The sequence below is a fragment of the Pezoporus occidentalis genome, unplaced genomic scaffold (assembly GCF_034315485.1).
Source record: "Pezoporus occidentalis ecotype Australia unplaced genomic scaffold, CSIRO_AGI_Poc_V1 ctg114, whole genome shotgun sequence".
In the NCBI taxonomy this organism is placed as follows: domain Eukaryota; kingdom Metazoa; phylum Chordata; class Aves; order Psittaciformes; family Psittacidae; genus Pezoporus; species Pezoporus occidentalis.
The window spans coordinates 2,034,644-2,061,148 of record NW_026912929.1 but is presented as its reverse complement, the minus strand read 5'-3'; the positions used below and the strand labels follow the sequence as shown (position 1 = coordinate 2,061,148).

Here is a 26,505-nt window from a genome sequence, read left to right as displayed (position 1 = left end):
AAAAGCAATGAAAAGAGCTTGTGGTGACTTGAACAATGATTTTTCCAAGCAGTGCTAAGGGGGAATGGGAGGCTCCTGAGAAAGCAAGAGGAACACACCAAGCCCGAGCGCTGGAGATGAAATCTGTTGCATCACATAATCTGTGCTTTGAGTTCCAGCTAGATGGGGAGATATGAAGACAGCACAAGAAAGGCCATTTCCATGAGTTTTCCACTCCAGATTGGGAAAATCCAAGTCCAACTGAGCACCAGCAATTTTATTTACTTTTCCATTGCTTTGCTAAACCCACTCTCCTAATGGAGCGACCAAGGAGGGAGTGTCGGTACATAGATGCCAATTGGAGACATGGAGGAAACAGGGTACGATACAACAGCCAAAAGTCATTAGCTGAAAACATTGGGTTTTAGAAGAGCCTGAGAGCACTGGGGCTTTATAAACCCTCCCATTGTATTGCTCTAATAAGTCAAGTATTCACAGCCCAGCCAGCAGACACACTCCACAGCATCTATTACCAGCGTGTTTATTTACAGAGGCAGCCACTGAGCTGAAGCCAAGCGGCAAAGCAGAAAGCCTGAAACGCGGGGTTAGAACAGAGCTCCTTGGCCTGCTTTTAATTTAAGATCCTAAGGCTGGTTTTGTCATTTTCTTTTGTGTTTCGCCCCTCCTCCCCATTCCTTCCTCAAGGAATGGATTGTCCAAAGCCGGCCTGGCAAAGGGGTATTTTCCTCTAGGTGTCCCTGTCCCCATTTGTATTCTCATACAAAGACACACGCGTGTGCATGCACACAGATTCGCTCTCTTCTGCCCTTCCCACTCCAGCATCACCTTTCCGTTACCACAGCAATCTCCCACATCCCAAAGCACTTTGTAACTCACTTTTATGAGCCTCCTCACTTCCAATATCCCCTGTTCCACCAACCCCAGTGCAATGTGGTCACCAAGCGCCATGCAGGAGGCCGTGGCTACACGTGGGGACAGGCAATGAGCTGCATAGCCATGGGAGGACACTGTGGGTGACATGATTTCACTGAGCAGACACACTGCACACGTATTGTACATACAGCTCTGCAAAACACTCATCACCTGCTCTTAAGAACCAGGAAGATTACTGGATTTGAGCAGAAATCCAGACTCATACACACACAGAGGCAATGAGTGCCCTGCTGCTGTTGCTGAGACAGCACTGTGTCTCTATCAGCACATACCTGCTGCAAACCTGCTCCTCTCTCTGCTTGGAGTATTTTGCATCCCATGTGGAAGGAAAGGAACAAAAAAAGCCCTCCAGGCTTTGTCGGTGAGAAATGCGTGGTCACCGTAACACAGCACCACCTTTCCCGGTGGGAAGCTGGGGGAGGACAGAGGAGAATAAGGCCAAAAAGAAAAGATGGGAGCAATTTTAAATGAGAGGAACAACTTACATTAAATTATTGCTTTATTTCAGGAGCTATGCAAGTCTCTGACACAGTTGACCCTTCCCCTCCCCGAGATGCCATGTCCACCCCAAACAGCCCAGTGAGGAGGGGAAAGACCTCAAGGGATCCTGCCCGAAAAAAGGAGCCTTCCCAAGACTTGGAGCTACAGAGGAGTCTCTTAGTTAAAAGAAAGTCCCCAGCCAAGGCAAGCCCTCCCACCCAGCAATGTCCGGTCCCACCACCACCCCCTGGAGATGAAGGGTGGAGGGAAAGGGAAGGAAAAGCTCCAGCCCCAGTGTTTTGAGAGATGTCTTCCCTCCAATCCATGCATGAACACGGCATCAGGATGTGGAGACCATCAGGATCAGGAGACCATAATGGAGAGGGCATAGGGAGGAAGTCAACCAAGAGATCAGCACAGAGTGGGAGGAGAGGAACTGTGGCAAGATGAGAGTTACCCAGCTCTCCCTCACCTCTCCCCCCAGTCCCTGCCTCATCGGATGCGGAGGTAGGAGGGGATGGAGTAGTTGAAAAGCAAATAGTCCATTTTGTATAAATTAAAGAGTCTCCTTTGGTAGAAAGGGCTAATGTCCTGGAAGAACTGGGCCGTCATGTCATCCGTCGTCCTGGTGGTCTTGGATGAAGACGGGAACTTGATGCTCGTGTCGGCCCCAGCCAGCTGGAGGATGTAGTTGGCATCTTCGGCCAAGGTCTCGTACTTGCCCACCACATCGTAGTGGACGATGCAGGGGTGGCAGAGCGAGTGCACCCGCTCCCAGTGCTCATTGAAGGGCTCCTCCCGCTGCGTCCGTGGGTCCAGCAGGTAATAGACGAACTCCTCGAAGCGCACGTCATCGCCGCGCTCCAGCGCCGCGTCGCTGGGCTCCTGCCGGTGCCGCCGGATGATCTTGGTGCCGTAGCGCTTGTGGAAGGCCGTGTTGTAGCTGCGGGTGAACTTGTTGCGATACGCCGAGACCAGGCGCTCGAAGGGCTCCCGCACAAAGAGGAACTTGAGGTAGCTGCGCAGGCGGTGGTTGATCTCAGGGACGCTGTACTCGGAGAGGGTGCGCAGGTTGGACGAGACGTGCGCCTCGTTGGCAGGGATTTCCAGCGGGTCCCGGTACTTGCCTTGCCCCGTCAGGACCATCATCACCCGCTTCCAGTTCGTGCAGGCCACTTTGGGCACGTAGCAGTAGAGGAGCCCGTGTGTGTCGTCCACCACCAAGTGCCGCAGGTCATCTGGGCGCAGGAGACGACGCTTGCGGGTGTAGCGGTTGCAGATGTTGCTCAACAGCTCCCGTCTCTGCTGGTGAACTGCCTGCAGCGACGACTGCTCAAACTAGGGGGGAAAGAAAGAGACGGTCACCAGCTTGGCCATGGCAAGGGGGTTGGAACTAGATGAACATAAGGTCCCTTCGAACCCAAACTAGTCTATGATTCTATGTTGATCGCACTCTACACCCAAGACTTGGCCCATGACTGTCCCCCTTCCATCCCCTTTCCTGGGTTTGGCAGTCACCCATGTGGGATTTTGGGGGATGGTGTTGACTTGGAACACATCTTGATCTGGTGCATTGCTGGGGACAAAAGAAAGAATAAAATCTGATAAGGAGACAAGTTAAAGGGGGTGAGGGAAGAATGGGTAGTGCAGAGAGTCAATAAAGGGAATACTTGTTACAGCATCCCCCACATACTGAGCTAACACCGGGAGGTAAGGTGGGGTGGCAGGGCGCAATGGAGGTGCTGCTGAAGATGATGGTGGGGCCCTTCCCGAGTGGTTCAGGTTTCTTCCATATGGGCGCTGGTCGCGGTCTCCTTTGTGCACAGGGATGAGGAGTCCACATACGGTCCTTTTTCTTTACCCCACCTGGCCTTTACATTAAGGCCTGGCAGCGCCTGCATTAACTTCCCCCCTCCAGATATCAGGATGTGACCTTTCCTGTCATGGTTGTCATCAAAACTCCCAAAACATAATTAAAACATCTGGGGAAATAACTATTTCCAGGAACTCCGAGGAGGGGAAGGTCCCCTCCTCCTCCTCCTGCCAACTCCTTCCCCGTTTTGCTCACGAGGGGTGGAAGGTTTCACATTTAGCCTTGAGATCTCCACTGGAAACCTCCAACAGCCTCAACCACAACCACAACCAGCTTCACCACCCATTTCCTACCCCGGGAGCCGCTTTGACCCCATGGAGATGTTGCTCTAATGCAATGCAATGATCCCCATGTGGCAACATGACAACAGCTCCTCCTGCAAGGGATGGATTGTTGGATTATGGACTTCATTCCCACAAAAGAAATAACCTTGTCCAGGTCACTTTAGTCACTACTTTCTCCAGGAGCCTCACAGGCAGTAACCTGAGTCAGGGGCAGGAGAAAGCCTCCCATCCCTGCTCCTTCCAAAAGGGAGATGATAAGGGAAAATCTTCTGGTGGAGGAAATGCAGGTTAATAGACAATAACTGCTATCAAGACACGACTTTGACACTGTTGGCTACTTGGATATGAAGAAGAAACAACACATAACAGCATATGCCTGAAGAAGAATACTCATGGTACACCTCCCTGCAACACAGCCAATCCTTCCCGTAGAAACATCTTTTGTTTGCTCATTTCGGACAAGAACCAATGGTCCATCACCTTTCATAACTGGAACCGCCTTTTGCAAGTGTTAAAAAAATAAGGAGGCATTCTAATAATGTGATTTTTTTTTCCTTAATTCCATAATTCAAAACTGTTGGATCAGAGATAGACAGACAGATACTGTCTGCAGGCATGGCAACAAAGAAATGTGACTACTTCTCAACAGCCACCCACAGGAGTAAGTGCAAGTCTTGCAGTTCTTTCAGAGCAAAACTGCTCCCTTCATTTCCATCTCTTTAAAAGCCAGAGAAATCAACTATCACTTTTAAGGAAGTAACACCAGGACATGCCAGTAGCATTAGGGGTTGTCAGCATCGCAGCCAAGTCCACGCTTGCCCTTCCTCCCAAAGAAAATGTTAATTTGGTTGCTTATAGACATAAAAGCATCAACCTAGACAGTAACACAAAGCATCATGTATGGAAAGGAGGCCAAGCAGTGACTGTGCTTTGTCCTGCAGCATAATCCTTGCATGGGCAGGGACCACTAAGGGAACACTTCCCTGCACAGACTGTGCCTGGCTGCCCCTTCTTCAGCAAGTGTGGCTGGCACAGGTCAAGGTGATAGAGAGGGCTGAGATAGCCCAGGATTATAAACCCCTCATGGCTGGGTCCAGCTTTATATATGTTTGTACACATATATAGCACTCAACCTAGTAGTTACCCATTATTAGCTCAGAAATGCAGTAACGATGCTTTTGCCCTGCCATGGTGGCCCAGAGCTGGCTTTGAAACTCTCAGATGCTGAAACCTCCCAGGTTTGCCCAGCTCAGCCCACCAGTAATGAAACCATCTGCCCAAGAGCCAAGTTCTTTATCAACAGTTACTCCAAAGCAGTGTGATCTTTCCCTATGGACATGGCCAGAGGTCCAGCCATGGGGACCATAGGGTAGTCAGAGGCAGCGCAGTGCCCCATACACTGGAGGGGTGGAAGAAAGCATCAGCTCCCAGCACTTCACTCCCTCTTCACCCATCATCTCCCTTACCTGGTCACTCTCATAGAGGGCCTGGAGTGGGCTGCGACCAGCTTTACCCTGCCAGGTTGATCCCATAACCCCATCTTCTGCTGGAAAAGGAGAGAGAAAAATCAGATCTTTTAGTTCATTGGCCACCACCAGACAGAAGCTCATTTGTTCTACAAGCCCCAAATGGCATCTTTTGAACCTAAATAACTACAAGGAAAAATCCAAATCCCATCTTCATGTGTTGTATTTTGCTTTAAGGGAAAACTGCTCCAAAAGCACAAAGTCACCAGGGTCTAAGCTAAACATCCTTCATTTCTGGAGCTGTAATTAGGGGGAAATGATGGCCTGACCTCAACAGATTTCATCAGCAGTGCCCGTACGCTTGTGTGCTTGTGGGAAATGACACTTCCTGCAGCACTGCACTCATCGAGATGTGACTCAACACGAAGGTTCGGGTTCTTCCTCAATCCCCTGTATCAGTTACCCCACAGGAGGGTGAAACAGCATCTGTGCTAACGAAAGATAAGCGCAAGACCCAACGTACGCAAGATATTCGTCCCAGAGGTGCCCTGTTTCACGCTTCCAGGCTGAGCCCTCTGCAAATGACAGGGAATGAGATGGACCTTGAAAACTCAGTTCACTGCAGCTCCAGTCTGCAAGCAGAGAGCACTGAACCCGAGTCCCATTCCTTGTTGGGGCTGATAAACTCCTGTTTAGTTTAAGAGTGTGACCCCGCTGTCTGCAAGACCTGCAGCACAGCAGACGCTTCTCCTATATTTAGTAAAGCAAAGTGGAGGCATTTGGTTTATAGATTAACATGTGCATCAAGCAGAACCCTTCTTAAGAAGGACATAACAAACCCTGGCTGGTTCACACTGACCTGAAGCTGCTAGAAATGCAAATTGCTCTTGCCGGTGCGGCACTGGGATGCAGGGAAATGCCATCCCAGGAAAGGCCTCAGCGTCTGGTGCAGAGTCAGGTCATGGACAAGGGTATAGGACATGGACAGGTCGATAGGACAAGGGGAAATGGGTTTAAACTGAAACAGGGGAAGTTCAGGTTAGATAAAAGGCAGAAGTTCTTTACTGTGCAGGTGCTGAGGCGCTGGCACAGGGTGCCCAGAGAAGCTGTGGCTGTGTTCAAGGCCAGGTTGGATGGGGCTTGGAGCAAGCTGCTCTAGTGGAAGGTGTCCCTGCCTGTGGCAGGGGTTGGAACTGGATGAGCTTTAAGGTCCCTTCCAACACAAACCATTCTATGGCAGGGATAGAGTGGGCTGGCTTGGCTGGAGGCTCCTTAGGATGAACAAAAAGCACATCTACTGTTAAGGAACGGAGTGAGCAGAGGTTGGGCAGGTCAGATCCATGCTCTGATTGCTCTGGGCTGCACCTTTCAGTGCTCCTGAGGCAGAGGAACAAGCCTGGCTGAAGCCTGCTGCACTCCACATGCCTCCTGCCAACAGCCCCAGCAGAAACGCTGTAAGATGGATCTCCTCCAGCCTTTCTCCAGCGCAAGAGCTGGCAGGGAATAAGACACCTTCTCCGGATAGCAGCAACCGCCTTGGGATCCCTTTGTGCTCACACTGTTACAGGTTTCCAGGAGGAAAAAGGGGAAGAGAAAGCAAACAAGGCAAAAACCACACCACCAGGATGCTCCTGCGTGGCTGGAGGAGCCGGAGCTGGCAGGGGAGGACACCAATGCTCCACACTCACTGCATCTGTCATCCAAAGCGATGACACCATCCCTGCCGCAGGCGTGCGCCAAACCCTTCTGGCCCAAAAGCAGGTTTTCATAGGCTCCAACTGAAGGGAAACCTCCCCCGTCCTCACAAACTGTCTGCTCACGCTGTACCCAGCATCCCAAGGAGAAAACCAGGCGCAAGGATGAGCTTTGGAGACAGTGTTAAACGCTGTGGCACAGACGGATGCAGCAGACGCATCCGTGAGCAGCATGTGGAGGGCAGCAGCCAATGCGTGCGCCCCTGGGACCAAAGTATCCATCCTCTGCAGGGGTCAGATACCTATGGATACCTACAGCCAGGGATGTGTGCTTGAATGGAGACTGGAGATAGGCTGCCTGTGCACAGAGCATCCCCAAACCATCTGATGGTGCAGATGGGCAATGGCACCTACACATCCCTTTTCTTCCACTCATTCATTCTGAAAGCAAGTCACTCACCCCATTCCCCCTGCCACTGGCTTACCCACCCCTGGGATGCTCCTGGGACTCCAAGAAGTTTGGGAAGGCCAAGGAATACTGAAGGATATGGCAGTGTTGAGGAGGGAGTACCATCTGGGTAAATTAAGGGTTGGTGCTGTGTTTTGGCACCACTGCCCTGAGTACAGCAGGATCTCCCATCACAGGGGAGCTGCCAAGATATTTGCATCCTGGCTTTCCTCCGGACTTTACAGCTTGTTGCTGAGGTTCCCAGATTCCACCACATGCAGTGGTAATCCACGGAAATTGAGCACTGCCACAATTATATCCAAAAGCAAAGATATCGCTTAGCCAAGATATATCAAGTTTCCAAGGAGGAGAAAACATCAGCCCTTGGCAATTGCTGGATCACCACTCGGATCACGAGTACTAAGACAATGTCTGTCCATGACCCAAATCCAAAATGTTTTGAAAAAGGAAATATCCCCTTTGTCCTTTGTGTCCTCAAAGGATGAGGTAAGGAAATAAGGATGGTGCAGAGCAAATGACCAAAAACCCCCATGCTAAGGCAGCGCCATTGATGAGAAATCACTGAAGATGAGCCTGAAAGGGAGCTCAGGCCCATTTTAGAGTCTCCTGTGCTACAAGTGCTTCCAGCCTTTCCGTCAGAGCTTAAAAAGGTAATGTGCTCCCTCTCTCCTTTCCCCCTATAGCACAGACCTGCCCCATCAATCCCAAAGCCATTCTGCAGTGGGGTGACACCGACACCGCAGGAGGAGCTGTGTTTCAGCGACTCACCAGCTCTCTTTGGAAAAGGCTAAAGTGAACCTTTTGGTGTACTGGCTGATTGCAAAGACAGCCAGACATGTGTGAGGTGAGGGAAAGCCTGGATCATGCCCATTCCAGCCTTCTGGAAGCACCAGAGAAAGGATTTGCTGTTTTGGCTGCAGAGACTCTTTGTTACGGAGGGAGGTTCTCTGCAACCACGACAGCAAATCCAGTGCCTGAAGTGAAGAGCTTGGCTTGGAGACAGGGCTCAGGCAGCAACAAGCCTGCCAGGCTGACATCAGCATTACCACGGCTTTGGAAAACAGTCTGGAGGAAAGAAAACAAGGAGACGTGGGTGCAAGTGGATAGGGGGATAAAATCAACACGGCCTTGGTAAAGCGCAGCTCATACCCGTGGCAACCTCATCTGTGAGCAAAATAAGCCATTCCCATAGATCAAGCTCATGTGGTAGATGCTCACCCAGATATAATGGATGGGATACAGCAGACCGCAGGAAATAGGTACTTCAGGCAGAGGAGATGAGGTTTAAAAGGCGAACTCTAAGGGATGCAAGCAACTGGAAAGCAGGTGGTGGTCACATGGGAAATGCTGGGCAGAAGGCAGACTTCCAGTAAACCATCTCCAATGTTTTACTTTGGAGTAATGAGCTGATATAGAAATAGAACTGACGATGGCCAAAGCAGTGAGAAAGGCAGCCATGGCAGGGAGAGACAGACACCAAACAGGGAAACTCAAGCTTTTTCCTGGACCAGGGGAGTGGAAATTCAATAGTTTAATGTCACAATGTTGGAATTCAGCAGTTTCTGCTGCTTTGCTGCTGGAGGTGGCAGGAGGTCCCAGATGCATCAGTTCTGTGCTATCAGCTGCCAGTCATATAAAAGGGCAAATGAAGACCTGAAACATATCAGGTATTTGCCATGGAAGCAAAAAGACATCAATACCACTACCCATAGCACCTGGTACCCCTCACCTGCAGCACTGACAGCTCTGCTCTCCTGGGACCAAGGCAGACCCAGAGCTGATGACAAGGGCTGTGGGGCAATCAGACTATCCCAGGACTTGCTCCCCATAGATGTGTGTGCTGAGCCAGGATGTCCCTTGGGAACAGGCCAGCAGAGAGGGATGGGAAGTGTTTCACATGCAGAACATCTTCATGCCCTGACTCAAGTGCCAACTCGGAAGAGGTTTGGAAACCCCAGCTCTGTGGGAGTCTGGCTGAGATGCAGCAGGAGGAATCCCAATTCCTTTGGGGCTGGAGGATGGAGCTTTCAGGCATTTTCCAGGCTGGACCCTGCAGCCATAAGGAGTCAAAAGCTCCACGTGTGGTCTCCAATATGAAACACTGGAGAGGGTTAAAACCTGGAGATTCAGTGGTCTCCAGCCAAGAGAATTGAAGGGATGGCACCCATGCAAATGCACCCAGGGGCCCCAAGCAGCTCATCCTGACCCTGCTACTGTCTCACAGCCCCAGCTTCACTTCCTGTTGTGTCTGCACAAAACCTAAAAAAGAACAGCAAATTGTGGTGCCTGCTCACCCAAAATGATCCGGCTGAGTGATAATGACAGCCTGCAACTCCCTGCGGGTGACTGGGACTCCTGCCTGCTTGGGCTGCAGGAAGACTCAGCTCCCATTGCAGCCCCACTGGGAAAAGGATGCTCTATCTCAGACCAAAAACCCCCTCTGAACTTGGGGGAGTGGGATGTGAAACCATCACATTTGTGATGGCTTCACATTTGTGATGGCTTTGTGATGGCTTCACATTTGTGATGGGGTTGTGATGGATTCACATTTGTGATGGCTTTGTGATGGCTTCATGTTTGTGATGGATTCTGGACCTGAACGTAGGAAAAGGTATCAGTGACATGAATTGGCTGCCTGGCACACGTAGCATGCAGCAGGAAGAAGAGAAAGAAGAGTTGCCAGTGAGAAACAAATAAGAACAGCATGACTGTTCTTTACCAAAAGGGGAAGCAACAGCCAGAGCTCTACAGTGTAAAGAGATCAGTCACTGAAAGAGCCAGAAATGAGGGCCTGGATCTCTGTGGACACAGCAATGAGCTGTTCCAGACAGCACTGACAGCTCTCCAGCACCTGCAATGGCAATGAGCAAGTGCTTCAGTCATAGCAGCGATGCCTCACTCATCCCTGACTGCAGAAACGCAGCCTCATGGAGACAGGCTCCTCGCTGTTAAAATAACTGCACCCAAGAGACACGGAGAGGATCCTGCCATCTCATTTAAAAGAGTTACTCAAAGCCAAGCCCTTGCTGCAGCCACTGGCTGCTGAATCGGTCCAAATCTCAATTCTAACATCCAAGAAGGAAAAGAAAGCCCTGCTTGGAAGGCTCAGAGCTATTGGGTTGAGCAGTGCTGGTCCCAAGGAAGTGGTTTCATTCTAGGAAGCTCTGGCTTTTCTGCTTTGGCTTGTACTAGTGAACACGTTTGTTCACTTCCACATAAGCACGAGGGCTGGTTGTTGGGTTGGTTTATCTTAAAGATAACTACTTTGCAAAACAAGGACCCAAACACCACAATCCCACAGCAAACTCCAGGCCCTCTGACTTACCACTGCTGAAGGTAGTGACCTCTCTTTGATGGAGATGCTCAAATCAATGACCACTTGCTACCTGCATGCTGCATTCAGCTGTGAAACAGCATGGTAATTCTGTCATTCACACCCCCCTCAGAGCTAAGGGAGCACATCTGGGAGTTAAAACCATCACCCATCCCTATTTTTACTTTTACTGCAAGGTTTTGAGTTGGGAATGCAAACTTCTGGCTTCAGCAAAGAGGCAATCCGATCGACTTGGAATCCTGCGACTGCTCATTTGTACTGCATCTAAAAAGCCAGGGATATAGGAAATACGAAATGCTAGAAAAGGAATCCAACAGCCACATGCTTGATTTGCTTAAATGCACCCTTCAGCTTTGTGAATTCAGACACAACCAACTCCTGGGGCAGGTCTGCAGCAGGCACATCCCTGTCCCCTGCAAAGCCGTCAAGTGATGTAATGGCATCCCTCAATGTCACCAGCTGAGCACAACCCCAGGCATCAACATAGGACCTGGAAGCTCAACTGCCCCTCTGAAACCACTGAATAAGTTCTTCTCTCACCAGCACTGCATCCTAACCTTCAGCTCAGAAACTGCCTCCAGGTAGCTCGGGTTTGGGCCATACAACTCCATTTTCAAGCACAGCCACCACATGGATGTCACCGTTGTTCTTCATCTCCATCTCCAGCCAGGAGCCACCTCTCACAAGGAGCATCACAGCAGCCTGGCAACTGTCACTGGTGTCACACACCCCAGGAACACAGACAACCCAAATATGCCTGTTCTCACAGGGATGGGGGTAAAACACACACCCGAGTCTGAAGCTCAACTGCTTGTCTATCAAAGGGTTTCATGAAGAGTATTTCATTGCTTTTACCATTACCATTGCTTTTACCATTACCATTTTAACCACTGCTTTTAGCATTACCACTGCTATGCGTTTGCAAAAGGCACTTTTTCCCCAGTGGTACCACAGGACACGGGCTGTAAAACACATGCCTGTGCCTGCTTTGGGGCTGAGCAACAGATCATTGGGACCTTTGGCTCCTTGTTTAGAGGTCTTGCTGAATGAGACGAGTACAGCATCATGCCCAGAGACAGGAGCACTCCCCTTCGGGAGAATGCTCCAATTGATGGTTCATGTAGTCCTGACTTAACACTGTTTAATCCAGCAGAAATTAAGCCAACCAACTGACTTGAACTTGGCTGGATCAGACAGAACCGAGTCCCAGCAGCACAGGGATGCTTGAAAGCTTAGCTCAGGCTTTTTTCCACCACTACATATCACCTACCCCCCCCCCCCCCCCCCCCCCCAGCCCTTCTGAAACAGCCAAACCAAGTAACTCACCCACCATCACCCCCCCTTCCACCTTCCGGCACTTAGAAACTGCAGAGGGATAAACAGGGATGTGTTGCAAAGAGGCTACCCACAAAGCTAAGGGAAAAGCCACAGATAAAAGCAGCCTGGAGGCAAACCTGAGCGGGGCAAGACAGGACGTGCCTATGAGGAGGTTTATATAGAGAACAGCCCAGGTACAACAGGCTTTTCGCCCATCAGCTCGGATGGGTGACCCCACACACGCTTCCATATGGGAGATGGTGGTTTTGCAGCACCATACACACCAGGGTCACCTAAAAGTGATGTTTTAGCTGCTGTGCCAAAGTACTATTTCAGGGTGAGAAGAGGGAGAAGAAGAAGAAGAGGGATGAAGGCTGCACAATGGTCCACTCCTGCCAATTGGGGAGCCCTACCAGCCACTATTGCACAGACCTTCCTCCCCTTTCCCCCAGAGGACCCTTTTGGCTTTCTGAGAATCTACTTAAGGCCAACTCCAAGCAGCCACAGACGGCTCTTGAAAGGTGATGGGACACCCCATCCCCAGCTGTCATTGTCAGCCCATGTTTCTGCTGCTGAAGAACCCCCAGTACCTCCTTTCCAGCCATGTTCCTAAAAAGAGGTATCACAGGCAATGACCTAAGGTGGCACTTCTCACTCCTGAGGAAGCCCTGCTGTACAAACCTCTCAGATAAGAGGGAAAGGAGCATTTTCCAACCTCCTTCCACTAAATGCACATGCTCCATAGATACTATCCCCTGGGCAGACCCTCCTACAGCATTTCCAGCCCCAAACCACACAGTTGCTACACACACAGAGATCACAAGGTATTGGGCAGCCACCTCCCTGCAGCTTCTCCAGAGTCCCAGGGCTGTGTGGTACCACTGCATGGTAACAGCAGCCAGGCTCCCTGGCACTAAGGACCATCTCTCTCCAGCCAAGAACCACCCCATGAAGAGGGGACAATGAGTCACTGTTTTACATGGGCTAATTCAACTGACCACGTCTCCTTTAATGGGAAAAACCATTCCCTCTTCTCAGGATGTGCACTGCTGGAAGGCAGCGGTCCATGGGCAAGAGCTGGGCAAAGGAGCGTGATGCCTTCAGGAAATGCTAATGCAGGGTGTGGATGAATGTCCTAAGCTATTCTCTATGGAAAGTGATGGATGGGATGAGTACACGTCCTGCTCTCATTCCAGCCAGACAGGGAACGGCTGAGCCTGCCAGAGGTTGTGGGGAATGTCTGGGTTGGAAATGCATGGCCTTGGGAACTGAAGTAGGACCAAACATCCGAGTACACCTGCCTTTATCTGTGCACGAGATGCTCGATGTCTGTGAGATCCATGATGTCTGCACAGTCATCTGCTGTCTGGGACCCTGTGCCATGGCTCACAGGATGGCAGTGCCTCTGGCATGCTGCACTGAGGGATGGAGCTCTCTCTGCCTGATGCTGGGGCACTTACACCATCCACAAAGTGCAAATCACTCACAGCCCAGGGCCCTCAAGCACAGAAGTCTGAGGGCAAACAGGTATGGGCACCCCAGGAGCCTTGAGCGTATTAAACCACAGAATCCCAGATTGGTTTGTGTTGGAAGGGACCTTAATGCCCATCCAGCTCCAACCCCTGCCACGGGCAGGGACCCCTTCCACTAGAGCAGCTTGCTCCAAGCCCCTGTGTCCAATCTGGCCTTGAACACTGCCAGGGATGGGGCAGCCACAGCTTCTCTGGGCACCCTGTGCCAGCACCTCAGCACCCTCACAGGGAAGAGCTTCTGCCTAAGGTCTATGCTTCACTCCTCAGGGTTTGCTGTGCCTTTGGCACACACCATGGCTGGAAACAGGACACGAGGTGAGGCCAACCACTGCCACATCACAGCCTGCGTGTCCCATTCAGCACCACGGGGGATGTGAGATGGGAGCAGGGCAGCGGTCCAGCATTCGGAGCTATTTTGGTTTCTCTCCAAACCACTAAAAAAAGAGGGATCTCTGCTGAACGCTCTCCAAAGAACCATAGCAAGCACTGCCGACAACGTCACCTCCATGCTCCGCTTCTATTAATCCTCTTACAGATCCATCAGGAAGCAGAGGGCACAGCGCTAGCCTTTCACCATCCGAGGTGTGCAAGCCAGCGTGACCCTGAGCGCATCCCCACCTACAATGTCACATCAATATCCCTACAATGGACACATCCCACCAGGCTGCAGGGACACTTAGGTGTCAGAAGGGACAATGGGCTCCTGTGTGTGCTTTGCTCCTCGTGCCTGGATGCCAAACCCAGCCCACAGAGTATCTGCAGCGCAAGCTCAGCGTTCTGCACTGAACGCTGGGTTAGCAGTGATGGGTCTGCAGCCAGCTCCATCCTCCATATGCTGCACTAACTGCTCCGACAGCAGCCACAGAGGCGCTGGGAGGTCTGGGGGGTGTTATCAGTATTGTTTTGAAGCTGCCACAAAAAGAACATGAAACTGCTGACATGAGCTGGGGCCTGCACATCCTGCACTAGTTCAGATTCCTGCTGCGTGTCTCACACACTGGGAAGGAAAATAACCATTATCCTAACTATTTTTGCTCCTCTTTTTCCCCTCCCTCTAACAGGAGACAGCTCCAGCCTCTAACAACTGCCTGGAATAGACTCCTGAACCTCACATCCCTGCTCTATCCAGGCTGCAGCCTCCTGTTCAGGGAGTGCAGGCTGTAGGGACTGGCAGTGGCTGGTTCCAGAAGCAACTGTGATTCAGAGATCTGTCTGCTGGATGTGCTTCAAAACCATTTGAGCATCACTCCTGATGAACCAGGAGGTTCTGCCAATGCCATTAGGAAGACACTAAAATTACATACGGAAGCTCCTTGTTTTCTCTAAAGCCTCATGAAAGCTCTTTCCTCTCTTGACTCCTGCTTTCTCACACGGCCTTTGTTTCTGAAGGTAATTTTTCCTCACTTCTCACTAATGGCACCTCTTGGACCACCACAGCGTCACCAGCCATATCCAGGGACGTACCCAGAGACATCTCGGGCTCTTGTTTTCCAAGGAAGGCTTTTCAATCCCAATTTAGACAACTTGAGTCAAGGATCATCCAGGGAAACTGCTAATCAAGTGATGGAAAAGGCTGACAGCTATGGGGTTAGCTCACAATAAATCATGCAAAAAGGGACAGAAAGAATCCAGCTGCTTCAAGAGATCTGCCAAAGGCATCATCTGTGGGGAACGGAGCCAACAGCAGTTGGTCTGGACACTCCATCCAGTGCTTCTTCCTACACTCTCCTGTCTCCTCAATGGCAGGAGGCTCTGCTCACCTAGTACCAGCCTGAGCCAGATGCCAGGATGGTTTAATAGAAGGATCACAAGCATCTGAGGTGGGGGGGATATACTTTGCTGGGGCAGCGTGCCCAGTTCTCTGCTGTCACAAGCACTGTGATTAAGATCTTTATAGGAAACAGAATTCCCAGTATCCAGCAGGAATACAGCCCTCTGCGAGCAAATAAAGTGTCTGTGCCCAAGTACCCTGCAACTTCATGCCTTCAAATGGTTAATTCCTCCTACAAGCCACGCCAGAAGCTTTCCAAGAGTAATTTCTCCTCCCCATTATGCCTGTCGCTCTCCTGGCCCCAGCTGGCTGCTAGCATATATAATGCAAGCCTGACCTGCCAGCATTTCCATTCCTTGTCAATAAACTCCTCCTTTCCCGTCTGCTGCTCAGCAGGAATTGCAGCAGAAGGGCTTGTGCTGGCAGTGCCAAAGCAGAGATTCCAGCTGGGATGCACAGGGGACGATTTTCAACTGGCGATGCTGGACCACAGACCCAGCATCTCCCTGCACACTGCGGTGCTGTCTGTACCTCTGCAGCTCCGATCACCAGGACAGGCTCAGGCAAGCCACTGCTGCAGAAAGCTCTTGGGCTCAGACAGCAGCATGGATCTACCAAGCCAAGAGACCACCTGCACCAGCCTCATACCTTCTGCTCAGCTGAGGCCATGTGCTGGGGGACCAGGACTTGCTCAGGACCTGCCTGCAATCAGGTCTGCTTCAGCAGATCCCCTCAGCGCACAGCTTACCTGCACACACACAGGAAAAAAGGAGTCTACCATCACATGGCTCCAGGACACGATTGCTTAATCTGCTTCAAGCCATCTTGTCAGCTCTATAACTGATGGAAGCCTCAACGAACAGATCGAGGAAGAAATGCACACTCAGCAAACCCTTCCCAAGGCAGCGCCCGGCACGGCACACACTGGCTCTGCTCCATGGCTCTCACCATGCTCTGGGCAGCTGGGGGGCTGTGTGCTGCCTTTCTAAACGACAGCAGGTTGTTAACCTGGGAGACACTGCCACAAGATACACGCCAAGAGGCTTTACAGTGCATTGAAGAGCTGCATGAGCTTGTAAAGAGGGCCAGAAGCTAATTACATCTTCCTAGAGACTAGGGAGAACCATCTCCAGCACGTAACCTCTCAGCACACAGCCTACTCCTGCTGCATTTAATAGTGGGAGGCCACCAAAGAGCTCTGTCTCCCAAACCAGCACATTTAGCATGATACAAGCATCTCCAGGGTCACTGCAGCACTGGGACACAATGGATCCAGCATCACTGGTAGCAGCTTGCCTGAGTGGTTGTTGGGTTTGCCTCCCTGTTGTCTGTGAAGCCTTGAGAATGGCTGAGAGCAGCAGATGCTCTGAAGACATCTCTGTTTTACAGGGAAAGAGCAAAGGACACCTCAGGAAGAAGGGAACTGGGGGTCCTGCACCTACATGCACCAGTAGCTCTTCGTGGGCACCTGAAGCAGAACTCCCCCAGCATTGTCTGAGGCTCACAATGCCTGCGCCTGCTGATTCTATTAAGCTAAAGGAAATCAATCCCTCCAATACTGCCAGAAGAAACTTGGAAGAGCCCCAGCAGTGAGTGTGCTACCCTGCACCATTGCCAGACAGAGCAGCCCGGCGCTGCAGACGTGTGCAGGACTCAACTCGCCGCCTGCTCGCACCATGAAGGAACATGACCATGCAGAGATGCTCCCTACAGCCAGGGGAGGGAGCAGAGCCCGTAGGGCATCACAGTAGGAATGGGGATGGGGAATTGCTGACCTCCAACTGATCTGTGCTTACTTCCCAGGTCCTGCATTGAAGAGAGCCCTCGGAACAGGGGAGCCAGCCCTAGAGGCACCCACACACAGCAGATCCACACAAACATCACCTTTGAACCTCATGTCAACATCACCCATCTTCATGCAAGGTCAGTGAAGCAATATCTGGCCGGAGAGCAGGCTTGGATCAGGTTTCCTAGTGGTGAGCCTGCAAATCCACAGGGAGAGCAGCATTCCAGGGCAGACCACTCAAACCCACTGTCTGATCTCTGGAAGGGCCGGGAGAGCAGCCAGGAGATGGAGGGCTATTAATCAAGTAGCATTTACAAAGAAGAATAAGCTCTGAGCACTGTTGTGACAAGAGGCCAGCACTCATGGCCTCAGCATCCCTCTGTCCCACAGGTGACAAGGGACCCACATGCCATACCATGCCCTATGCACTGCTGTGAAGGTCCAGAACATTCCATGGCACACCTCCACGCTCATGTACCATGAGTAGAGAGACCCATCTGATGTGCCCAGGCTAAAGCCTTGCTGACCTGCCACTGGAGCCATTGCAGGGATGGTGCCACCTTAGAAACACAGAACAATTAGGGTTGGAAAGGACCTTAAGATCATCTGGTTCCAACCCCACTGCCATGGTTAGGGACACCTCATGCTAGACCAAGTTGCTATGACACATCATCATGAGGGCTTGGTGACTGTGATCAGGCAGAGCAGCATCACTGGGAACACTGACTGCATTTGTCTCTCATTGCTCCAGGGCATCAGGGAGCATCACTCATAGGGTAGAGGCAAAGCAGAGGCTGGGAATGGCTCATGCCTGCGGAACCCAGCTCTAGGTCAGGAAGGACCAGAGACTGCACAGACAGCAGAAGTAGGCAGACACCGAATCCACATGCACTCACACACTCAAAATCAGGTTCCCAACCATTTCTACTACCAAACGGTGATTTTCATCTCAGCACAGAGCTGCCAAAGGATGTGGGTTATGTGGCCAGGCTTTCCTGCACGGGTGCATGGTGATGAGCCATCTCAATGCGGATGTCGCTGCCGAACCCAAGAGCTGCTGCAGTACTAACCAGCGAGGAGAAACTCTGCTTCCTTTTCCCAGGGAACACCAGCTCCCAGCTCTTCCCAGCCAAGTTCCCATCAGCCTATCTGCCCATAAATTAACAACTGTTTATCTAATCAAAGCTTATCCAAACATTAAATGCTCAGGGGGAAGCAGGAGCAGGCAAGTCAGGCTGCAGGAATTCCCAACTCCCTGGCTCAAGGCTGGGCACCTCTGTGCCCTGAAGCTAAACCTGCTCGGTGCCATCCCTGCAAGCTAAAAGGCATGGATTTGAGCAAGCTGAACGGATTTTGAATTCCTTCTCCAAGGCAAAGACCTGGTCCATCAAAATTCAGGCAGATCTTGGCCTCTGAGCCTTCAAAAGGTTATAAGGGAGGGGTATTCAAAAGGATATTCATCCCAGCCAGGGGGAATGCAAAGGGACTGGGAAAAATGAAACCTGCTCATTTCTATGCTGGGGGAGAGCTTTGCTTCCCTCACAGCAATCTGCCCACCAGCATAAAGATGTGCCCTCATCGACTGGTCCTGCCAGGCTGGGTGGGCAGCAGGATCAAGGTGGATCTCCGATGGCATGGCTGGGGTCCTGATCCCAGCCCATCACCAACTTAAAATCATAGAATAGTTAGGGTTGGAAAGGACCTTAAGATCATCCAGCTCCAACCCCCTGCCATGGGCAGGGACACCTCACACTAAACCAGGTCACCCAAGGCTCTGTCGAACCCGGCCTTCAACACTGCCAGGGATGGAGCATTCACAGCTTCCCTGGGCAACCCATTCCAGTGCCTCACCACCCTTACATAAAGAACTTCTTCCTTATATCCAATCTAAACTTCCCCTGTTTAAGTTTTAACCCATTACCCCTTGTCCTGTCACTCCAGTCCCTAATGAAGAGTCCCTCCCCAGCATCCCTATAGGCCCCCTTCAGACACTGGAAGGCTGCTATGAGATCTCCACGCAGCCTTCTCTTCTCCAGGCGGAACAGCCCCAACTTTCTCAGCCTGTCTTCATACAGGAGGTGCTCCAGTCCCTGATCATCCTCGTGGCCTCCTCTGGACTTGTTCCAACAGTTCCATGTCCTTTTTATGTTGAGGACACCAGAACTGCACACAATGCTCCAGGTGAGGTCTCACAAGCGCAGAGCAGAGGGGCAGGATCACCTCCTTCGACCTGCTGGTGACGCTCCTTTTGATGCAGCCCAGGATGCGGTTGGCTTTTGGGCTGCGAGCGCACACTTCTCACACTGAAAGTCCATTCTTCAGGCAGGACAAGTGACAGCCTGAGGCTGACCCCGAGACGTATTTGCTGCCTGAGGGCAGTGTGTGAGCAGGGGCACTGTGGTCTGTTTGCTTTTTGCAATCCCTGCGCTGTCTGCAGGGCTCAGACTCACAGCACACTGCAGGGCACTGCTGTGCTCTGCCAGATTCAGCCCAGCAAGAGGGGAGCAAGAATCTGGGGGCTGTTAAATGAGGGGTGACAGCTGTAGATATTAACCACTGCATCTGGCTACCAGGTCTCCTTGGCTTGCTGGCTCCATGCAGCGCTGGGTTAATGACTCCCGCACAGGACCCAAGTCACACAGAGCCACTCCTCACACCAAGTCCCTGGGCTGCCCTTCCCTTCCCTGTTCCCATGTCCTCTGTGTGCCCCCTCAGAGCATCACGCTCTCCTTCCAACACAATAAATGAAGCATCGCCTTTGCTCCCTGGCTCATTAAAGCTATAAGAGAAACAAAATCAAACCACATGTTCCAGCGCTACCTCCTACGCTGGGTGATCTCCTATGGAGGGCATGCAGAAAGAGGAGTTTATCTGAGCAGTGGCCACCCAGCTCCTGGGATACAGAGCAACTCTTTCATCCCACCTTTGCCCACGTAGGGCTTTGATTCAGACTGAGATTTTGGCTTCCCAGTGGAAGTCACAGGCAATTGGGAAATGGAGAACAGAGCGAGTCCAGGCTGCAAAGGACACATTTGGGGGCTGAACCCAATTTATCAGACCTCTACAATTGATTTTACTGGATCATTTACTGGAATTACATGGGGTGCAAACAGAGCAGAAACTGGGCCAGCCAGAATAAATCATGAGAACCAGCTCTGAAGCAAGGCATCTGGAAAGGAGCATCACGGAAGAGGGACATATGTATAGGGCAGCAGCATGTGTAGGGTGCATTTAGCAATACCTCCCACCGCCCACCCCTGATGGAAGGATTTTACTGCCAAAGGGACAGCTGTATTTGAAGAAGGGAAAAACTAACAGATCCATGGGAAACAGTGGGGAAATAGCAGAGGGCTTATAGTTGAATATAGACTTGTCCCAAAGCTGCAGAGACAGTGTCCCTGCTTACAGCAGTGCAAGCTCCACATATACATGTATGGGAGAGAGCAGACTGGTCTGGACCACAGAGGGTGGGAATTCTGTGTTCAACTCTCCAGGGACACCAACCCCTCCATCTATGAATGATTTTACTGGGGGGGGGGGAATATCCTCAGATATTAAGGTAGCTCCATTTTCCCTGCTGTCAGCATCAGTGCAAGCAGGAGCTAGGCATGGCGATGCTCATCCTGGCGATGCTCATCCCAGCACTACTCGGTGAGATGCTCCCTCCCTCTCAGACCACTAACATTCTTTAACTGCCTTTAACAAGGGAAGTTTTGGGCCTTTGCCCAGCTGTTCCTCAAAGCCTTAATATGAAACACCTCCCCTTTGGCCCCACAGAGGTATTTGAGGAGTTAAGCTCTTCTTTGGGTACTCAGCTCCAAGGGAGAGTAATGGGAGTTAAGCACCTAATGCCTTTGTAGTTTCTTGGCTCCTGATAGGAGCCCTGGGTAGGACAGCTGTGTTTGTACTGGGATTAAGATGGAGGCTTTCACGCTCTCCATTCGGATGCTTGCGGGATGCAAGGACCAAGAAAGAAACTCCAGCATGTAATAAACCCAGGAGTGCCCTGGCCACTGTGTGAGCACTCATCTCCCTGACTGATGAGCACCACAAGGTCCTTCCTGCACCTACACAGGCAAAGGACTTCTGCTCCCAGAAGATGCTTTTGTGGAGTCCCTTTTGCAGGATAAAAAGGGGTTTGGGGAATGGGGACAAAACAGAAAGTGCAGGTGGAATGTACTGCCAGAGAGAAACAGCCAGAGGGATGCTGGAGGGATGCGAAGGCTGGATCCACCAGGAAGAGCCACTGAAATGTTAATCCTCTTCTGCAGGCGCAGATTTAACTCTGGGTGTGCCAAGTGCCCTCCCTCCCCCTCCCAGCTCTCTCCCATGGATCAGAGATCATCAGAAGCTGTATGAAGCCAAGAAGGACTAGAGAAAGCATTCCTCATCCAAAGCCTGGCTCTCAGGAGCAGATGGGCTTCATTACTACCCTGCCCTCAGCACTGGAACGGGCAGGTTCTTTTACCACAGCAGGTCACAGCTACAGCATTTCATGTCTTCTTCAAACACAGCTTTCTAGCTCGCTTTACACAATGCCTTAGCTGACAAACATCCAGGTCCTTTGAGCACTGGCTCGTCCTGCATCCCGGGCATCCCAGCGCCATGACCGGGAACCTGAGCTGGGCAAAAGTGCCCCATTACAAAAGCAAACAAACCAAAGAAGAAAAACCAAAACCATCTCAGAGCACATCTTGGATTCCACATCCCTGCCCCTCTTGCAGCACTGACCAGGGTGAAGGCAGCGTTATCTGGATGGGTGAGGACATGCATCAGCCAGCTGCAAATACAACCTGGTCTCAGAAAGCCTTGACTGGGTGAACCACGCTCATGCCCCAAGGCAGCACCTGAATTTCAGCCTCAAAATACCTTTAAACAATGAGAAGGAGCTGAGGTCTAAAACAGGCTCTTTCCCATCTGGGAAAAAAAATCCCCACTTTGTAAAGGTCTGCTAACATCTAAGTGTCAGTATCTCTGTTCAGGCAATGTATAGGTGCATTTGTAGGGTGAAAGACCTCAATCAAATCACTTATAAACTCTACATCCGTAATTATTTGCCCCCCCAAAGGGACAAATCTTTAGGCACAAGGATGGAGCTAACCCAGAGTTCACAAGAGCAATCACAGACTATGGATGCATAGCTTAGAAAACCTGAAAGGCCACATTTGCAACCGTCAGAAGCAAGAGCTTCTCCAGGACCTGCTTGTGCTGGGCGATGCCAGGCTAGGGAACAGGAAACCATCCCAAAGAGTGGTGGCAATGGGTATGTTCTACATCCATCTTGGCACATCAAAAGGCTGCTAACCACACCAAAACGATGAGGCATGGTTTCCTGCCTGTGATATGTGCTATGTGCTGCTAAAGAGATGTAAGAAGCAACAGCTGGATGGGGCAGTTGGACAGACCTGGAGCAGAAATAAAGCAGCATGTTGAGATGGAGGGGTTTTCCTTCTTTCATCCTGGAGAAGGTGATTCAGTGCTGGAACAAGCTGGAAACAAGAGGAAGTAGAGCATGCCCCATCACACAGACTGTAAGCCTGGAGTGAGACAGCTGAAGGCCAACAGGACAGAGAGGTTATCACCAACCTGAAGTGAGCAGGGGACCCCATGGATGGGGGAGAGTAAGGACTGTAGCCCATGTCTGCTCCCTGGTACAGCCAGCAGCAAGGAAAGCCAACATAAAACAGCCAGGGATATGAAGGCTGCACCCTCGAGCACACGAACCCACAAGTTGGGCTTGATCTTAAAAGCCTTTTCCAACTTAGTCGAGTCAATGATTCTATGTGATGCATCCCTCAGGAGCACCCACCTCTCCTGCGGTTGGCAAACCCACTTCAGCCTCTAGGAGAGGGACAACGGAGGATTCTGCTACTGACTCCAATACAAGCACATCCAGCACCAACATAACCAACTTGGTGGCATTTAGCTATTTCAGCACACGCTGGAGTGTGGGTGTTCCTAAGGCAGAACAAGAAACCCTTATTTCAGCACAGCCACGGAGCTCAGCGCAAACTGCTCCGGCACACGACTGCCCCGATGGAGCTACAAGGGGGAAATGCAAACGGAGCAGTTTTCGTCCCATTTTCCTGCTCCCTGAGCTGAGCGAGCCCTTAGCACTCTCACACTTGAAGGTTTCTGGTTATGCCATCTTTCTTCCCATGTCGTTTTCCTTGTCCTGGTCACCGGCTGGTTCACTGTCTTTGTCAGCAAGGCTTAAGTCAGCATGCTGTATGTAACAGACTGCGGGTGGCCAAGTCAACGTGCTGAAGCCTGCTAAGAGATGACAGTTCCAGGGGGAAACTCACAGCACTGCTGCTTCTCCTAGCATTTTTCTTCATTACTGTACAGAAAGCAAGTGACACTGCACAACCAGAACGCCAAAGAACCCCCAGGCAACCACCCCTTTAAAGATGACATTTTGTGTCTGCAAGCCGTTTACCTGTTATTGTGACTTCTAACTTCGAAACTTCAAGTAACTGGTCTCAGTTTTGTTTTCCTTTGGGGTAAAAAGAAAAGCAGCATTTTTTGCTTGCTTCTTTTCTGTTTATGGCAGTGACCTTTCCTCTGTTAGTGGGAGTTTTACACAGGACTGAAGAGGAAAGGGAAAACTAAAGTGGAAAATAATAAGGGAAAGAAACAGCACAAAAATGAAGGCTGGAACCAGGGAGACAACTAACTGTGGCTAGAAAATAACCGGGTTTTAAAGGGCATGAGCATCACTTGATTTCACCTCTAATGTGCTCCCCACCCTCGCAAATGGGCTGCCACTGCAGACAAACACCACCTGAGGGTCCTACCCCAGGCCTGTCACCAACTACAGCACCTTTAGCAATCACACTGCCCCAGGTTAAGAGATTTGCAGTTCATTAAGGGTGCTGCATCTCCTAGAGCCTTGTCTGGTGTTTCTCAAGGGGTCGTTCCAGCCCCTAAACCCCTGATGAGATGCCATCACCATCACCTGCTTTCTCTGACCTGATGGGAACTGCATGAAACAGTGCTGAGATCACCCAGAGGATTAAAGTCAGCTCAGCACAGAAAGTTCTGCTGACTCAGACACGCAGAAGTCTCTATTTGAAAAGCAGAGTCCTGAAAAGAGCCACATTTTCCAGTCAAATATTAGAAAGCAGACCTAAGGTAAAACACAACTATCTCCCCATTAGGAGCCCTGGAATCAGAGCCGACTCAGTGCTACGCTTTATAGAGTCCCAATACTAAAGTAAGACGCATGTATCATTACTTTAAAACAGAGTTACTACAAAATACAGCACTGACCGTGCTCTGCTGGGATTACTGAATTCATTTGACAGACTTCACATGCTCTCCTACAAATACCAAATGCTTGCCCAAACCTAACTGCTTTTCAATTTTATTCAGCCAACAAGTTAAGGCTACGTCTATTTTTAGGAAAGGAAACACATTTAAGTGATGGAGCAGCCCGTATAAAAGGAAAATCACTTTTCATTTAGCTCCCCCCGATAAAATCTAACATTTCAGGCAAATCAGCCATCTGACTTTTAAGGTGGAACTTTAAAGGCCCCATTGATGGATTGCTGCTATAAGCACAAAACGTTACTACATTGTTAAAACTACAGGCATTACCCAGTAACGTCTCTTAGGGGAAGAGGAGCCAATTTCCCCCAGAGAGCAGAAAGCAGGCAGGGAAATAACCTCTAGTACAGAACTGTTTATACTGTAGCTCAGAATCGTTTCCCAATGTGGAAGATGTTTCTAAGAGCACACAGTAAAGTCCCTTGAGCAAATCAGCAGGATTCCCCAGGAGTTTTAGTGGCCGTGGCTGTGAAACGGGCACTCACGGCACAGAACAGCTCTTCCCTACCCCTATCCCGGCACAGCCTCGGGAGCATTCGTGCCCCGCTCACACCGGACGGGACGGGCACCGCAATGAAGTTTGCTTGAACAATGCAACACGAATCGCTGCAGACGGCGCCGGCCCCGCACCGCCAGCAAACACAGCAGCGAGGCTCCCAGCCCCGAAGCGAGCCGAGCTCACCGGCGAACCCGAACTCCAGCTCCCCCGTGGGTCGCTCCCGCCGGACCTCACCGGCTCGCCCCGACCCCGCGGTGACGGCCGGAGCCGGCTCAGCCCTACCCGCCGTCCCGCACCCCTCTCCGCGGCGGACCCACCTGGGTGGAAGCTGCTCTGGAAGTACAAGACGCCCAGCAGGAAGGAGCCGAGCCCGGCGGCCAGCGCCATCCGCGGAGCCCGGCTCCGCCGCATCCCGCGGCCGCGCAGCGCCCCGCGGACAGGGCCCGCCAGCCCCGCGCCGCGCTCCGCCCCGCCGCGGCAGGAAGTGAGCGCGCCGCGGATCAGCCGCGGGAACGGGAACCTCGCCCCATGCAGGACAGGGATGGGGATAGGGATCGGGATGGGGATCGGGACCGGCGGCGTTTCCCTGCCCGGTGCCGGGCCCGCGCTTCCCACCGACCGGCCGTGGTAGGGTTAGAACGGGAGAAGAGAGAGTTACGGATGTGCTGGCGAGCGCGGGAGCTTCCTGGGGACTTCTCTCAGCGTTTCGCAAGCATCGCAAAGTTTCGTGGGCTTAAAATAACACCAACAGACCTCCTCTTTGTGTTCTGGGCTGCCCCCCCCGGCACTGCAGTCTTTAACCGAAAGCAAGAGCCCTTCTGCCTACTTCTGACTCAAGCAATAAAGTTATATTGACGGTTAATTATACAACGTTACAAGAAGAATAATTTTCTACCAATCTACCCACGGCTTTGGGAAGCAAGAGCACAGAACGCTCTCACCACGTCCTCTAACCTCCAGGCTCTGTAATTGCAGGGAAAACGAGCTCTCAGCCTTCTGTTGCCCCAGTTTTGAAATAGCAGCAATGCTGTTGACCCACCTGTGTAGAATACACTCAAGATGTACTCAAAGGCCACTTGGCACATTAGGAAGCCCGGCTGGGAGCTGGGATCCCACTGACACCAGTCAGTCGCTGCTTCTCTCTTCATCCCTGGAACACTTAGCTTTTAGAAAGAGAGAACAACTCGAGGAGCCTCTAGGAATGACAGACTCCAGATGTGTGGCCATGGTGGGCTTCATTCTGCCCTTGTTTAAGGCAGAGTAAACCAGGAAGAGGAATTCATTGCAGTGAAGGAGGCTGGAACAAAATAAGAACCTGAGCAGTGTCTTGAACTCCAAGTTGAGCTGTGACCATGAAATTAAAGAGCTCTTTAACATCATGGAGTGGTTTGGGTTGGAAGGGGCCTTAAAGCTTGCCTAGTTCAAACCCCCATCCGCAGGCAGGGACGCTTGCTACTAGACCAGAGGAAAAGTCGTCCCTGTTGGATGGCCTAGAGAGGGGCAATGTAAATGAGACCACCACTGAGACCTTGATACAGCTCCTTGCAAGGGCACATTAGTGTCTGCAGTAACCAGTTAAAAGATAACGTCAGCTCCTGAGCCCTGCAACTGTCTGATGCCCACAGGGAGGGACTGTAACCTCTGCCACAGACAGTGCTGCTGTCTGGGAATGGGTCTGCACGTGCAGGTTGCTCTCTACTGCAAGTAATGCAGCAATTCTGCCTCCCTTGGCAAGTGT

At 51.3% G+C, this 26,505-nt stretch overlaps 1 protein-coding gene across 2 annotated transcripts; it reads right to left on the bottom strand.

Annotated features, from left to right (window-relative positions):
- Positions 1–1,414: 1,414 nt before the first annotated feature.
- On the bottom strand, positions 1,415–25,243 carry CHST13 (carbohydrate sulfotransferase 13). 2 transcript variants are annotated; one of them, XM_062637193.1, is made up of 3 exons: positions 25,085–25,243; positions 5,037–5,116; positions 1,415–2,751 (listed from the first exon to the last, which is right to left on the bottom strand). In XM_062637193.1, the coding sequence occupies exons 1-3, from the start codon at positions 25,176–25,178 to the stop codon at positions 1,906–1,908; spliced, it is 1,020 nt and encodes a 339-aa protein (XP_062493177.1). In that variant the 5' UTR covers positions 25,179–25,243; the 3' UTR covers positions 1,415–1,905. The 2 variants fall into 2 exon arrangements, with proteins under 2 accessions (XP_062493177.1, XP_062493184.1); XM_062637200.1 differs by having other exon boundaries at positions 5,037–5,113; positions 25,085–25,241.
- Positions 25,244–26,505: the final 1,262 nt, after the last annotated feature.